Raw genomic sequence first — 17,606 nt, 5'->3', positions numbered from 1 at the left:
GGAACTTGAGCCTTTTCTCCTGCAGCAATGACTTGCGGGTAATACCCTTGCCCATCGCTGCGTACGTGGGTGAAGTGCAGCTTAAGGGTGTAATGGGGGCGTGGTCAACTTCCGCACTTGAGAATCAGGACGCCCTATGCACTCGCACCCCTGGCCGGGAATGCGCAATTTAAGGACGCAAGGGTGCAAGTGTGAGTAATGGGATTTGGCCGAGGTTTCTAGGCTATCCATAGGCCATACATGGCCCACACACCTCATGTTGGACACCTCAGCTCTAGATAAACTGTAAAATAAATCCACCTGCCCCGAAAAAAATGAAACGTTTAAGAAAATGTGAGCCTGTGGTTTATCTTGTGACTCAGGTTTGCTCTTTTTGCTTTATTCAGAACCTCACAGCAGGTGTTTTCCATCAGTAGTGATTAGCAAAGTACCTGCTGTCTGACAGGGGTGTGGTCGCAGGAACCATATGTCTGACAGAAGCTTCAGAGTGATGAAGGAAGATGCAGTTGGAGCTGTTAGTGAGCTTGTTCGAGTTGAGCAGCGCCTCGGCTAGAAAACAGATGAGAGCAGACTGACACAGCAGGGGGAGTGGGTGAAAGCCGGCGTTTAAGTCGGACAGATTTCCCTACATGTGTAGCTCACCTCTCCCGACTCCAACCAGGCCCATCATCCTAGATAGCTTTGCTCCTGTTTCTTTGCCTGAGTTAACCAAACTAGTTAACTCTATGAAGACCTCTGCATGCCCCCTCCACATCTTACCCTCATCTTTGTTTAAAAGTGCTTTTCAGTCCATCGGTCCCAGCGTGCTCTCAATAATTAATGCTTCTCTGGTTTCTGGTCAGGTCCCTGCTTACTTTAAGAATGCTGTAATCCACCCGCTTGTTAAAAAAACGAGTCTTGACCCCTCTCTCCATAGCAGCTTCAGACCCATCTCTAAACTTCCGTTCATCTCCAAGATCTTGGAAAAGGTTGTGGCTAAACAACTCACAGCTGCTCTTGATGAACATAACATCTATGATTGCTTCCAGTCAGGTTTTCGTAGAGCTCATTCTACTGAAACAGCTCTTCTTAGGGTCTCTAATGACCTTCTGACTCACAGTGATGCAGGGGACTGTTCTGTTCTGGTCCTGCTGGACCTGACTGCAGCCTTTGACACTGTTGACCATCACCTGCTACTGGAGAGGCTGAGAGACTGGGTAGGCCTATCAGGATCTGCTCTGGAGTGGTTCTCCTCTTATCTTTCTGAGCGCTCCTTTTCTGTGGCCGTCTCCAAGTTTAGGTCCTCCACCACCTCTCTTACCCATGGTGTCCCACAAGGTTCTGTGCTGGGGCCTCTGCTCTTCCTCTTCTATCTGCTTCCTCTTCAGCACATCCTGAGCTCCTTCAAAGGAATCTCCTACCATCTTTATGCAGATGACATCCAACTGTACATCTCCTTTAAGCCCCATGAGATGTCTAAGCTGCAGCTGTTACACAGCTGCTTAGACTGAGATCCTCATCTGTGCCCCAGACAAGCTGGTTCCCAAAGTCAGAGACTCTCTTGGTCAGCTTGCTTCTCACACCAAACCTTCTGCCAGGAATCTTGGCGTGACCTTTGACCCAGCTCTCACCCTGGATTCTCATGTCAGTTCTCTTGTTCGCTCTTCCTTCTTCCATCTCAGGAACATTGCTAAGCTGAGTCCCATTCTGTCCCACTCTGAACTTGAGACAGTTCTCCACACCTTCATCTCCTCACGCTTAGACTACTGTAACTCTCTTTTCACGTGTCTGAGCAGAACCTCCCTGAACCGTCTACAGGTGGTTCAGAATGCCTGTGCTCGGCTTCTGACCAAGTCCTCCAAACACACCCACATCACCCCGCTTCTCCTCCAGCTTCACTGGCTGCCAGTCAACTTCAGGGTTCATTTCAAGATCCTGGTTCTGGTCTATAGGGCCTTACATGGACAAGCACCATCTTACATTGGTGATCTTCTTAGTCCCTACACCCCCAGCAGGTCCCTGAGGTCCAGTGATAAAAGCCTACTGGTTGTGCAGCGCACCAGGCTAAAGGTCAAAGGTGACAGATCATTTGCTGCTGTGGCCCCCAGACTCTGGACCTCTCTCCCCCTGAGCCTGAGATCAGTGGACTCAGTGGTCTCCTTCAAAAAGCAGCTGAAGACTCACTTGTTAAAGCTGGCTTTTGTATGACCTTCTCCACCACTCTCTCTTTATTCTGCTCTCCCCACCTATTCCACCTTCCTCAGGATCCACTGATTTCCCTTTTTCCTATTCACTCTCTCTCTTTCTTTACATTTTTTCTTTTAAATCACAATTGCCTATTTTTGCTCATTTTAAATATATTTTTAAACATTTTCTAAATGCTTTTTTATATTAACATTTTTTTGTTTTTGTGAAGCGCCTCGTGATTTTTATCTTGAGAGGCGCTATAGAAATGATACTTTCTTCTTCTTCTTCTTGCGGGTGATGATGGATCAAGATATCGCGTTAGCGTTCACACTTGTTTAAATTTTATTTTAATTCTGGAGTCTGTTTGCAACCGAAACTCATCCTCACGTGCTTGTGGATATCGTACATTGTATATATAGGCATGACTGTAATAATAAGTACAGGTTATCAGCTGTAGGTTCATTGTGCTCATAGGAAACATGACAAAATAACACAAATCAACTTTCTCTTTATGGCCTACATAGTTGTCATCATCAACATAACATGATTTACAGAATACATGTGACCAACTAACATTTTGCATTCAACCACCGGGTGTTTGGATCAAAATGTGAACCAATCAGAACTTGGATCAGGTGTGAGCCAGGAGTTTTCTCTCATGGCGTATGTTTTGCAGCCGGTGGAGAGCAACTGCAGCGCCTTGCTCCAAAATCTACGGCCACCTTGATCTCACGAGGTTATCGTTTCCTACGTATGCATGACATCAGAGCAAGTCGGCGTCAAGTCGGACACAAATCTAACCGGCATGCACTGCTCGCCGATCACCAGTGATCTAATCTGCGCAGAACTGGCTCATCTCGAACACGGCCAATGTTTCATTCAGCCGTGATGTTGCATCTGACTCAGGAGGAAGACGAGTTAGGGTTAATAAAAAAACAACTTTAATTTATGATGAAAGGTGATCAGATGTTTGCTCATCATCGCTTTAAAATGTTTTTGTGCTGAAGTGGTTTTTGACCTAAAAACAGTTTTAACCATTTTCATGTGTGATTCTGTGTTATCTGTAATTTACTTAGCTTGTTTTTCATTATTAAAATATTAAAAATAAACAACATGCAAACCTTATGAGTCACGAAAGACAATTAAAATAAGGTAGCAGAGGGTTTTAGCTTAAACTCACTTTTGACTACTTTAGATCCGTTTCAAAATTCACATGACTGCTTATTAAAGGGACAATGTGTAGTTTTTTTGTTAATCACTGGAAATATCCATCGAGGTGTTGTTGAAAATGATTGAAATGATGCCCAGTTGTTGAAAATATTGGCAGCTTCTTAACATGTAACCATAAAAATCAGCTTTATAATACATTGGAGCGGGTATAAGGCTGTTTCTCAATGTCCGCGCGTCTGGCATCGTGAGGCGATGTCTTGCGAGGCTAGGCGCCTTGCTTACGAGGACACTGTCCTTCCTTGGTCAAAGAAAACGGTTAAATGGAACAGACTTGCATCACGTGAAGCGGCTTCCACAGCGGTCACGTTACATCACGTGACACTGGAGACAACGTTATATTTTATAAGTTTTAATATAAATATATAACGAGGCTTTTACTTTTTAAATTGTGTATATATTTGTTACATTAAATATTTAATTGAGCTACCACCCGCTAGCCACCAAAGCTGCAACTAATAATAATAATAATAATAATAATAATAATACATTTTATTTAAAAGCGCCTTTCAGAACACCCAAGGTCACTTGACAGAAATTACTTCAGAAAATACATTAAAACAACAATAAAACGCAAAGAAGAAAAAAAGAGAGAAACAGTTCAATAAAATAACTGCTTTGGATCTAAAAAAACTTAAAAAAAAAAAAACTTAACTTACTTTTAAACTTGAAGTTTGCCCCTGAAGTAGCTGCCGGCTTCTGATCCACCATCCTTTTGAAAATACTGCTGTGTATTCTGGGAAATTTTTGACCAAGTCTAGGCTACAAGACACCTCCCATGCTAACAAACACACGCCTCGGTAGAACATGAACATTGGAACACGTCTTGGCGGTTCCTGATGATATATCTACTAGGCAACCGGGAGGGACCAAGACATCAAGGCAAAGTTTCTTCGCAATGAGAAACACACTTAGTCTCTGGGCCACGCCATATTAGATGCCATACTTCCTTATACAGAAGCCCATGAGGACAAAACACATTTACTGATTTGTAACAAATGGTTACAAAACTTTCACCAATAATAAACGTTGTTGTTTAACACATTTACCTCTTCGCTTGTTGTCAGTGATGAAAGGGAATCTGATGTGCTTGTCATTTTACTGGCGGTTGCAATCCCAGGGATTTTTGACCCTATGGGCCATCCGTTGATAATGTCTTATTTGAACACAAAAATACTGCTTGCTTGCAATAATTTGGGTATGTACTACCCCCTATCACCAGAGAAAATACACACTGTCACTTTAAAGTCTCTTCCCAGATTATTTTTCTTATCCGATGGCATCATATAGTGGCTGACAAGCATTTCACTTGCCACTGAGAAGCACTGTCGGTGTTTCTCAGTGCCAAGGAACCTCGCCTTGATGTCTTGGCCCTGCCCCGGTTGCCTTGGAGATACGTCATCAGGAGCCGCCAAGATGTATTCCAATGTTCATGTACTACCGAGGCATGTGTTCTCTGTTAAATGTAATTTAAAGCAGCGGCCCAAACGATCTCCTAACACACGGATTTTCTGCTTCCTGATCACGTGACGTGTGACGTATGTGGATGAAGATCAGCTTTAGAGCTGAGATGTTGGTTCTCACGGTGTGAGACCTCGATCCGACGCCCACACAGTAAAAAACATGGAAATGGCAAATTTAGTCATCAATGGCAGTTAATGAGTTAAATGATTTCTGATTATAATCGGTCACTCTGAGATTTCATGCAGGTTGAACATGAAAATAGTCTCTTACACCTATGTCCTACATTAGCCTCTGATAGAAAACAGACAAAGAAACTCTAGGTTTAGAAAAGCCTGGCAGATCTACATCACACTGTCACTGAGCATTCATGGACTCACCCATCTGGACTTGTGACAGGGGAAGACTGTTGTTGTTTTAGCGTCCAGCAAACGGCAGAGAACGTCTCGACTAGTAGAAGCTAACCATTAGCATTAGCAACTCCACCACACAGCCAAACTCCTCCAGACTTGTGTTATTTATGGAGATTTGTGAGTCATGTTGTTGTCATCCAGTCAGAGGAGAGATGTCCAAATATCAGGAAATGAGTCCAAAACCCGCTGTGCTTTTCTACTCTCTCCACCGTGGACTCCTCCGTGCGGATACAGGGCCTTCTGGGCTTTTTAGTATGACTTACAAGGCATTCATTCCCAGCAGAGACGACTTCAAATGTATTGAATAAACAACACCTTTCAAATGAAATTAAAGCCTTGAAACAACCTTAACAATTTTTATTGGCTTTTTGGTGTAATCGAACATTTCTAGTAATGTAGTCATTGTAAGATAATGTTAGTGAATCAACTTTTAGTCATAATCAGGGATGCACTGATCGTGCCTTTGAGAGCCAATTATCGATACAAGGGATGTCCAATATTAGACAAATTTTGTTGACTACTGGCCAATTCTGATCGTACTAGCATTTTTTTCATTTCTAATTATAATCCATCTAATCTCTGTATTAAAAACTGTTATTGCGTTCATAACAGGTTCATTTCATTTTTTAATGCGTTAATTTGAGTCCTACTGATTTACAAGGATTACATTTTCCTTTTCATGTTTCTCGTCTCCTCTTCCCTGCTGCTCATTAACATAGACTTCTGCATTATGCATTCCCTTCCAGCCCAGCGATCAAACGTCGAGACGACACAATCCCAGACAAGACAAAGTGGTGATGTCACACGGGAGAATAACGAGATCTCAGAAGGTAAGATGCTCAGCGGGGAAGCAGGAGGCAAACCGGGTGAAATCTTTGAAGGAGCGACACATTTTTATGCAGCAAGTTTCGTCTTCTGGATTCAAGTTCTCCGCCTTCAAATGGGAGAAGTGGAAACTTTAAAATGTCATCTCTCATCTTCTAACTCTGGCCTGTAACCAAGGAGAAATGGTTTTTATTTTAGATTTGTGCAGGTAGGAAGCAAGGTATGAAACTAAACCACTTGTCCAGCTTCTCCCTTTTGTTCTCGTCCATTTCCACGCAAAGCGCCTCTAAATGCGATGTTCTGCACGCGCATCGTCATTGCATCTCGGTCCGGAAAAACGGAAGCGAAGGAAACAAAATTGTGCAAAGGAAACCAAAAAAAATTCAATCATTAGAAAACAAATTGAGAGTCAAGCATAAACAAGTCGGGTTTAGTTTAGCTGAACAGATGCCTGAAGGAGAAAGCTGGGATAATAAAGCTAAACCATAAAACCACAGGTGGAAATGCTTAATTAAATCATGGTAAATACGTTCAAATGTTCAAAACATTTTAACGTTGATTTTTTTTTCATATATGAAGATCACATTAGATGTGTTTAAAGTCCTGTGAATATTTGTAACTTTGCATCAAATTTTTGTTTTTCTCTTTCATTTAATAAAAAACAGTTATGTAAAAATGTCATTGCAGCCATGCGGAGTGTTTGTCTGACCTTGTTGTTGTTCTAAAGCCCGTGTTCCTCTGCAGCTTTAGTTTAGTTGTATGTGTGTGTGACTGCTTTTGTGTTTGAAGCCTTGGGATGTTGGGATGGCATTATTGGATTTGAACTTTCTGCTGACCCCTAAACCCAAATAGCAGCTTCTGCATTGAAAATCATAACCGTGTAAATGGGACACATGTGACTAGACATAATTGTTCTATATTGCACCAGTTAGGATCAATAGTGTTCAGATTTTTTTTAATGTCTTTATTGTTTCTCTAAAAACTTCTATTTCAGACCAGATCATCTCGCTCCAGATGCTCACAACTTTCAGATTTAGTCACATTTTTGTTCTGCTTCTCTTAAGTCTTTCTGAAAGTTTCAAATTTGCATATTTGTGACCGTACGGGAGATTTGGAGCCAAGGCTGATGCTTAATTGTGTAAAACTGCACAAGGAAGCATTTTTCAAAAAACTTGAAGCACTATGCTTGTGAGTTTTTTCTTTGTTCTTTAGGCTTTTTAACAGAAACAATAGGATTAACTGGACTTTACTGACTTCACAGAAGAAATGTTTTTACTTGTTATTTTTGATCATTTATTGTCTTCTACCCTTGTTTCCTGCATTAGCTGCTGATAGAAAACCGGTGTCTGGGTCAGAAAACGCCACACAGAGCTGTCACATTGAAAACTAACCTTCATCCATCTTTGCTCGGGACGAGAACGTGAACGTCTCCGCTACTAGAAGCTAACCGTTAGCATTAGCAACTCCACCACACGGCAGAGCTCCTTCAGTCTTTGTGTTATTTTTGGAGATAAAACATCAGTGGGTCAGTGGTAGTTATGTTGCTGTTAGCCAATCAGAGGTGAGATGTCCAAATATCCTAAATAATATTTAAAACTCCTGCTGTTTTCTGTCACCCACACCTCCCGCTAACTTCTACTTCCTGAAAGAGGAGCGCCTGAGCTTTTTTTCCCTCACGGAGAACAACTCACTAGGCATCGATTCAAATTAGTGACCACTGCAGATATATTAAAATAACAAGTGAATGAAAATGTTATCAGATGGTTTTAGTCTGTTTTCATTGAGCTTTTTTTTTGGAAAAAAATCTGTTTAATTCCTAAAACAACAAAGAACTTGTTTTGTTAAAGTTACATTTGCTGTTTCACATTTTGTGCAAATATGACAGATCTTGTATTTCTCTTCAGGAAAACATCACCATGACAGATGTTTACAACAGAACGGCTGCTAAACGCTTTTCTGTTGCGGCACACAGTCAAAGCAGCGTGATGGCAAGTGGGAAGAGAGGAGGGATAAAGTGATCAGTGAGTCCAAAAGGACCTGATCCAACACTCTGAGATAATTACAGCTTGGCCTTCCCATAAATGTTCTCTTTCTGTCTCATCACTGCTGTTTGTAGACTGCAAGATTACAAATCTGTGTGAGATCTCATTTGGCTTCTTCTGCAATGGTTACTTCGGACACTTTTTTTTTTCTTTAAAACAAATCTGTTTACACACGAACTGAAAATGAAGTACCGGTACTTTTTATTTTGTCTTGTTTGAGATATTTTTCAGCTGTTATGAACAATTAGTTTACTTTGAAGAGAAGTCTTCATTTGGAAGTGCTTGAGGAAATCTTTCCCGACATAAAACGTACAGGTTAAAAACAGCCAATGCTCGACTCCTTAGAGACAACAACTCCTGAAATGGTATGGAACTCCCATGGTGCTTGAACAGGAAGTCACCTCGCTCCCACTTCCTGTTTGATAAATGCAACAAATGCTGTTCCCTGGCAGACTGAGAGGGCAGAGCTGCTAACTAATACACACACACACACAGGCTCACAACAACATTGTGACATCATAATGTACCAGCTAACATCATAGTGCACCTCTTAGCCAGTAGCAACGGCAGATTTAAATTCAAATGCAGTTCAGAGTTTTTACCTGAAGACGGCTCAGCACCGACAATTTTAGGCAGAATATTAAAATTTTAACTAAGGTGCACTAAAGTGCTAAATTATTGTGTCTACAGCTCGATTAGACACTCATTTATGTAGGTTGTCAGCAAAAAAAAAGTTGATTTGGGGGTGACTTGGTCTTAAAATTTTAGCATAAACTCTCTGACTCCACCCTGTTTTTCTGTTAGTTTAAAATCTCGTGGAGCACTGGATGAATTTTAATAAAATTCTCTCAAAGCTTTCATTGTAGCTATCTGCTACAGATTAACTGAAGGCATCAATGGTTGCTACGGTGAACTGACATTACCAAACCCTAATGGTAACAAAATAATAGATTTAGAGCTAACGTTTGATGTGGTGGTAGTTAAGAGCTATTCACAACACATACTTTGATTGCTATGAGAATGCTCAAGATCTTACAATACTGCTTTAGATTACGCATTTTACTTTTGAGATCTTTTCAGGATCAAAGAGATCTCAGTAAAAATATCTAACATGCTGATATACGTTCGTTAAATGCCAACTGCAGGGCTTTGGTGTATTTGTTAGTAAACTTCGTCCTTCCATCCTCTGTCTTTACTACCACTTTGTTTCTGAAGTGGTGACCTCCACAAGCAGAAGTGCTCGCTGGAGGAGGCAAGCGATTATTAAAGATGGGAGATCTGAGCGGGACCAGCGCATTAACAGTTGGTGCTGTTTTTCAGAGATGTCATGGTGTGTTGTGTGCCACGACCTCCGTGTCAGCTTGGGCGGTAGAAGTCACAAAAGCTAGAAAATGTTCAGGGCGATTAGAGGAAGATGGCCGAGGGAAAAGAGGAGAGCCTGCTTCACTTCTGAAGAGGCAACGGTGGCTCAGGGGTTAGAAGTTGGTCCTTGAACCCAGGCTCTGCTCGTGTCAGTTGTTGTGTCTATGAGTCAGACACCTCATCCTCCAATCCTGCTGGTGGTGGTTGGATAGTCCAGTGGCTACAATGCAGCTAATCGTCATCAGTGTGTGTGCTATTGGTGTAAACTCTGCACAAATGTGCATTTTTTTTGTTCTGTATTATATACAGATTTCCGATATTAATGATCTACCATTAATATCGCCCAATATTGCCATTAAAATGTTAAATCGGAAAATATCGGTATCTGCTTTTTAGGGTTTTAATGACACAACCTTTACATACCATACACACATCAAACTCGTCAGGTAGAGATGGAAAAAATGGATCACATCTTACCTCGTTTTCACACTGGAAGCATCAGCCCTGTAAAACGGCAGCGGACCGCTTTACTCGCAGACTTCAATCTGTAGATTCAATCTGTAGCAGTCCTTTTCACACCGGGAGAGTCTTGGCAACAGCACGGCTTCCTCGCTGTTGTCTTCGCTGGACTCACGAGATCCCAAGATCCCTCGAGATTTCAGGTCATATACATGAAATTGCATTGCTGCAGTACTTTTATTTTGAAAATTACCTGGGATTTGACACTGAAACAGTATGTGATTACTGTCTAGCCCTATGTTAACTACGGACATTTACATCTCAGAAGCGGCTTGTGGCGAAAATAGAACCGGAATCTTTAGCGGCGCGGCGTGGCGTGCCACTTCTGGGACACGCCTGAAAATTGCAGCATTGCTGCTGGTTTGAAACAGTCCATAGACTAGAATGGATTCTATTTGAAGCGGTGACGTTCCGCTGCCGCTCTGCACCACAGATGCTTTCAGTGTGAAACCGGGGTTAAGCCCCTCTGCATACTTGCGTGATTACGGCTAATTGCAGCGTCTCTCGTTCATGAATGCATGCTTCTAGCAGCCAACAGAGCAAAAACACATTGTGTACAATTATTATCCTCATATTCCTATGTGTGTATATATATATATATATATATATATATATATATATATATATATATATATATAAATACTTGTCCATGAGAAAGGTGGCCAACTCAGTCATCAGTCTAGGTACATCTGCAAATACACGCTTCTGATTTACATCTATACGTAAGCAGATGTCTAGCACGATTGACTAGCTGCAAGAGAAAAAAGAAGATTTATTGTCTACATTATATCACAGAAAACGATAAGACTATGACTTTTACGGGTTTCTAAAATACCGTGCGTAATTCCATAAAAGTAGAAAACTCCAGATTGCTGCTTTAAGTCCTTTTGTTGTCTGATTAAACTAAATTGATGTTCTTCGGGAGCTAATTGCACCATTTCTGTGTTTCATGTGCTCATGTCAGCAAACACAACTGTCTCACGTTTTGTTTAAAGCTCCTAATATAAACACACTTAAGCTAATGCTAATTCCCTGTGGCTTCCCTGCCACGCAACTGCAAAGCTGTCATATTCTTTTGGAGCTCTGTTTAAATGTTGACACACTTGCACAAATATGAGAAAGAATGTAAATAAAGCTGTGGTTTAGTTTGAGGGGAAACCTTCTCTTAACTTTGAAACCATTTAAAAATGGTTTAATTAAATGTTCACCACTTCAAAGGATGAGTGCAAAGAAACACATTTTTATAATCATCTCACATTTTGGTTCGTTGGACTCGCACTTTAATGCTGTTTGTGGTTTCCAAGTTGCAGAGTGACGAGACTCAGTCTAATCGTTTTATTAACCATGTCTTAACTTGAGCTCTCGTCTTCCTGCAGAGTCTCAGCCTTGTGTTGGCGGGGGCGTTTGTTTTGTCTGGTGTGTTGGTTCTGATTCTAACATTATTTTTAGCTCCTCATTATCAATTTGGTTTTGTTTTTATCCAAGAAAAGCTGCTAAAAATTCCAAATAATCATCCATTTGAGTCACAGGCAAGTTCCCTTTGTGCTGAAGAGCTACATCTTTTAAATATTTTACAAACACGAGTAACACAATTTGCATAAAGGAATCTTTTTAACTAGAGGTGATGAAAAAATCTGGAACCCATCCGCATCAACAAATAATGCTTGCTAGTCCCTTTGTCATGAGATTTGCTCCAAACACAAATAATTTTTAGTCAAATAAATTCTTTATTTCTGTTAGTAAGAAAAATCCAAAGCCATTGCCTTCAAGCAAAATTTTATTTAACGTAGGTAATTGCTCACTCAGGGAAAACACAGAGTAAACTTTATTTCCAGTCATTCTGTGTAATCTGTAGTTTCTGTCAGGGCATCATTACAATTACAGCAAATGTAGTAAAAGCCTTTTTTTCCAGCTGCCATGTTCTGATTGAATTAGCTCTGGGGTTTATCTCACAGTATAATTTAGATTACTACTACCAGTTTATGTTAAATGCTTAAGTTGCATTCATAACGTATTACATATTATTAACTTGTATCAAATCTGTTGTTTTGTTTCAAATCTATTTTTTCGGAGTACAAAGACATAGTTTTAAAGGTTGAATATGGAACAATTTAATAAAAAGCTATATATTTTAAAAATAATACCTCCATGGGGCATTTAGAGGTGTGCAGAATGAAGGTACAGTGTTTCCTTTAAAAGTTATATTTGACTTGAAAATCAATCGAATATTTATTTAGACGGGCACAATAGAGCTCTGGGAGTTGACGTCACTTTTCTCGGCATGCAACAGTTCAAATCAAAACGGCGCCATCTTGGCAGGCAGAAGGCTGCAGCTAGGCTATTTGTTATTGTCAGAAAACTCAATCAAATGGGAAATATGGTAGATTCCTGTTGTGCCCCAGGATGCAGAACAGACGCGGACGACATAAGGAATGAGCCATCTACGGGATTCCCCAAGATCCGGAACACCGCAAACGTTGGATCATTATAATAAAACGCACTAGTGACCAGGCTAAAATGACACTGTGGGATCCCGAGAGTAAAGGTTTTCGCTTATGCAGCGACCGCTTCATATCAGGTACTTAAACCAACGTCTCCTCAACTGTGTATGGTATTTATTTTAAATGCTTTTATAACGATTCTTAGTGGGCTTCCTAAACTTATTTTGGCGTGGCTTTTTCTGTCTTATTACTCACAGCAACAAGTAAACATCACGTAAAATGTTGCCTCGTGAGTTCTGCGTGCTGCCGTTTACGTGTTTTATGATCACAGCAATTAACCGGCTAAGCTGTATTTAATTTTTAAGCAATGGTTGATCAATTATCAGATCACACATAAAAAGCACTTTGGATTGCTATTATCTGTCTCACCGAGACAGATCTCAGACAGATCCTGAGACGCTCCTGCCTGACATATTTATTTTATTCACGGAAAAACATCAGACTAGAGATTTCTCTTGGCGTTCAGTTTATACATTCAAACAGCTCAGCACTCTATTTAAACTACTTACGTGTAAATCTATGTTATTTGTCCATCCATCCATTTTCATCCGCTTATCCGGAGTCTGGTCTCGGGGGCAGTAGCCTAAGTCGAGAGGCCCAGACTTCCCTCTCCCCAGCTACTTGGGCCAGCTCCTCCGGGGAAATCCCAAGGCGTTCCCTGGCCAGGTCCTGTCCGACAGCTTCTGGCGTTTTAAAAAGTATCCCAGGGGCACGGTAAGGGTCGAAGATGTTTAATCGATTTAACTTCTGACTATATAAAATGATTTGTTCGGTTTTAAAGTGTGAAGTAAACTCCGGAGTAAAATCCAAGCCCATCCCGTTCATTTTGTTTACTTTTGTAACCTGCCAACATGGCGCCTACTCTCTGAGAGTCACGTGATTTCCGGATTTCTATACTGGCTTTATGTTTACGTCTACCAGCCAATAGAGGGTGCCATCACAGGTTGCCAAACATTCCGCTCGGCACCTGGAAAATACCATACCATTTTATTTATACAGCACAGTTTAAAAATAGCATGTCAGCTAACCAAAGTGCTGTACATAAAAAGCCAAAGGCTCAAACACACAACAGACATATAGCAGCAAAAAATAAAATAAAAATAAAAATACTGTGGAATTGGTTAAAAAGCCTGAAAAGGTGAAGCATAAAAACATGTTAAAAGGACAAACGAGGAGAACAAGTAAAACTCATTGATGAAACCCGCTAAAAATAGCATCAATAAAGCCAAAAAAGCTAAAAAATATTCCAAGGTGCAACTAAAAACGCAAATGAGCATAGCTCAGAAGATGTCGTTATCCTTCTCAGATGAGGAGCGACTAGAAAAGGTCTAAAACCAGAGGGAGTTTAGGTGAAGCCTACAACAGATAGACCCAAATAAAACATTTCACGTATCAACCTTTCTCAGTGACCTAGTGGTAGAGTGTCCGCCCTGAGACTGGGAGATCAGGGGTTCGATTCCTGGTCGGGTCATACCAAAGACTTTGAAAAAATGGGACCCAATGCCTCCCTTCTTGACACTCAGCAGTGAGGGCTTTGATTGGGGGGTTAAACCACCAAATAGTTCCAAATAGTTCCCGAGCGCGGCTGTGTCTGCAGCTCCCCCCCCCCCCCCCCCCAATCCAGGGGATGGGTCAAATGCAGAGAACAAATTTCGCACACACACCTGTGTGTGTGACAACTGATGGGACTTTAACTTTGACTTTAACAGTGAACCTGGTATCCCGACTCATTATCCCGACAGCTGGAAACATTGTTCTGTTGCTGCAACTACAACCTCCACACACTAGATGTCGCTTTGGTCTTCGTGTTTCATATTCCACCTTTGATCAAAATATGTAGTCCCGTTTACACATTAAACTTCAGTCATCTTGCTAAAATTTTGCCTAATCAAATAAGTGAAATAAGCTGAAATTTTACCAACAACAAGCCATAGATCACCTTAGAAATTCGTCTCGTCTCGTCTTCTTCCGCCTATACGGGCCCAGTTCGCGAGGGAAGTGTCCCAACTAGGGAGTTCCAGAACTTCCTATCCCTGGCCACAGCCACCAGCTCCTCTGGCAGGCCCTTAAGGTGTTCCTGGGCCAGTTCAGAGGTGTACTTTCTCCAACGTCTCCTGGGTCGACCATGGAGGCTGCCGCTGTCGGGACATGCCTGAAACACCTCCCTGGGGAGGCGTCCAGGAGACATCCTTGACAGAAAAAAAGCTTGGCAAAAGGCGCATCACTGCAGACGTCGCCCCAATCCGTCTGTTGATCTCCTGCTCCCTCCTTCCCTCACTCAGGAACAAGACCCCGGGATTCTCCTCTTGAGGCAGGACTTTTCTCCCAACCCGGAATTGGTAAGCTGGCTTTTTCCGGTCGAGAACCATGGTCTCAGGCTTGGAGGTGCAGATCCTCATCCCAGCCGCTTCACACTCGGCTGTGAACCTCCCCAGCAAGAGCTGTAGGCCAGAGCCTGATGAAGCTAGGAGGACAACATCATCCGCATAAAGCAGAGATGAGATTCGCCAGCCACCAAACTCCACACCCTCAACGCCACGGCAGCCACCTTATTATTATTATTATTATATATAATATAATAACAAAAGTCATGTGTACTTCGTGATCTTTGAGTGTTTGTTTCTGTTTCTTTGATATGATTTATGCACACTAAGGATCCCATTTCTTTGTCATGTTAAAGGTACACCTGATGCTGGACAATGACGTTTTGTCTCATTATGAATGAATGGGATTATGAAAAAAACTTTATTTACTTTTAAAAAATTTACCCAGAAGATCACTGGCTGCTCTCTGTCCAGCCTGGAGGTCGTTGCAAACTCTCGGTACCTCAGCAGAGCGAGTAATATCATCAAGGACCAGTCTAACCCCAGCAATCAAGTCTTTCAACTATTACCATCAGGTCGACGGTACAGGTCACATAAAACCAGGTCAAACAGATTCAGGGATGGCTTCTTTCCCAGGGCGATCTCTGTAGTAAATAAGCATAAAACTTAAAACTGCTTAGTGACTTGTCAAGGTCACCGTCAACTATTATGCTGCTATTCTAATGCCATTTTATACATAATATTTTAGCTGCTATTCTGTATATATTGTGCTATTCGGTATTTATTGTACTTACTATTGTTTTGTTTTAGGGGACCTTTTATATTTATAAGTATTGTTGTATTGTGCACCAAGGGAGTGGCACTCCAATTTCGTTGTATCCTGTACAATGACAATAAAGGCTATTATTATTAGTATTATTATTATTTTTACATTCTGTCATGAAATTTTCAGAAGCAACAATATGCTTTTTGTTTGGGTCTAGTGTGTGTGTGTGTGTGTGTGTGTGTGTGTGTGTGTGTGTGTGTGTGTGTGTGTGTGTGTGTGTGTGTGTGTGTGTGTGTGTGTGTGTGTGTGTGTGTGTGTGTGTGTGTGTGTGTGTGTGTGTGTGTGTGTGTGTGTGTGTGTGTGTGTGTGTGTGTGTGTGTGTGTGTGTGCGTGCGTGCGTGCGTGCGTGCGTACGGGTGGGTGGGTGAGTGAGTGAGTCATCTTGTAAATCTCCAAACTGATGCAACTGGCTGCAGGCTAAAGGGGACAGATGGGGGAGAGTGGAGCCAACCCTTGATCGAATGCTTAGTTTATCATATTTTCCGACCCACTTCCTACTTCTTCATGTCCTACCCTGAATTCCCAAAGACACACTCCTCTTCAACCCAAAGCCCCACCACTATTCCCTCCAGCACTTTATTTTCATTAGTTACATCTTTCAGTTTGAACTGTTTTATGTCTTTCTATCACTTATATTTTAGTTACAATGCTTTTCAATTTTCAGTTTTTGCCCTTTTCACAACTCTCTTAATTTCCATCTGATGATTACTTGAGTTGTGTTGCTTCTACACACAACGTGCAAATGAGACCAAGAGATTAGGTGTGAGATTAAAATGATCTAATGAAACGTGAAGGGAAAGTAGATTTTTACATGTGCTTATTCTGTTCTGAAGAGAAAAAAGAATTTGACACATCAGTAGCTCGTTGTGTGAGATCAATTTTTGTTTCCTGCTTTCAAGTTTGGGGTTCGTAGCGTGACATCAACGAGGAGAGGAAGAGCTATGGGGAGCCCATGCCCTTTTATGTTCGGACCATGGGTCTCCTACTGCCCCCCAAAATGAATGCGAGTCTATGAGCCAATACGTTTAATTTCCTGATCTATTTTGATGTGTGCCGTGGATTTAACATATGATGTGCGTGAATTTTAAAGATACATTTTGATGCCAAGAAACTGCTTATTTTTAACAGGCAGTAAAAGTTACCTCATGTAAAGATGTAAAGGACCTCAAATGCATTTCTCTCCCCAGGAGACCCCAAATCCACACTGGAGGCATCAGTGGCGTGGAACAACAGCAGATTGTCGCCATTTTAAATACAATCCATTGTAGTCTTGGGTTGATCCAAACCAGCCGCAGTGCTAAAAATTTCAGGTGCATCACAAAAAGCAGCTTGCTGCACTGCTAAGGATAGGATTGTGTTCTATTTTTGCTGTAAGCCGCTTCTGGGATGCGCCAATTTCTACAATTAACATAGGGCTGACAGGAAATTGCACATGGTTTCAGTGTAAAATGTCTGGCGATTTTCAAAATAAAAGACTATTCCAGAGATGTAACCTCTTAGCTATGTAGATGACATCAGTACATGTGGCCTAGTGGCTTGTTTGCTCCCAGCATCTTTTGAGAAGTGCAACAGCGTATTTGATCCTGGCAGTGGAGAGACACAGCATTGTATACGACATCAAACTGTGATATCACAAGTGATTTCCTTCTTCTTCTTCTTGGTTTAATTGCATATGGCATAAGCAAACTGACATTTGAAGTCTGCAGGGAATTCTTGTAATCTTGCGAGTCCAGTGAGAAGGACTGTTGAGATGCTGCACCCCCGGTGTGGATTGATGCACCATGAAGCACACGTGCAAACTGACTTGCTGCTGTTCCGCTGAAGCCTTCCATGTGGTGTCGGGGTCAGGCTTCCTATAGCTCCCGTCCCTGCTCTCTCGCACCTTCAGGATTGAGCTAAAAGCTACGCCTCATTTTGCACACGCACATAAAAGCCTTCAA

At 41.6% G+C, this 17,606-nt stretch overlaps 1 protein-coding gene across 4 annotated transcripts in view; it reads left to right on the top strand.

The window, feature by feature from the left end:
- Positions 1–17,606, top strand: part of LOC107394420 (collagen alpha-1(XIV) chain) — a 260,498-nt gene that overhangs the window by 39,277 nt on the left and 203,615 nt on the right. For 3 of the 4 annotated variants that reach the window (XM_054744994.2, XM_054744993.2, XM_054744995.2), the window contains exon 5: positions 6,014–6,097. The exons of the other annotated variant lie outside the window; for it this stretch is intronic. In XM_054744994.2, coding sequence (XP_054600969.2) covers positions 6,014–6,097 — 84 coding nt within the window. The remainder of the gene's footprint in view (positions 1–6,013; positions 6,098–17,606) is intronic. 4 annotated transcript variants of the gene reach the window in all.

Source organism: Nothobranchius furzeri, chromosome 19 (assembly GCF_043380555.1).
Source record: "Nothobranchius furzeri strain GRZ-AD chromosome 19, NfurGRZ-RIMD1, whole genome shotgun sequence".
NCBI lineage: Eukaryota > Metazoa > Chordata > Actinopteri > Cyprinodontiformes > Nothobranchiidae > Nothobranchius > Nothobranchius furzeri.
Note: the sequence above shows the minus strand (reverse complement) of the source record. Positions and strands in the feature narration are given on the sequence as shown.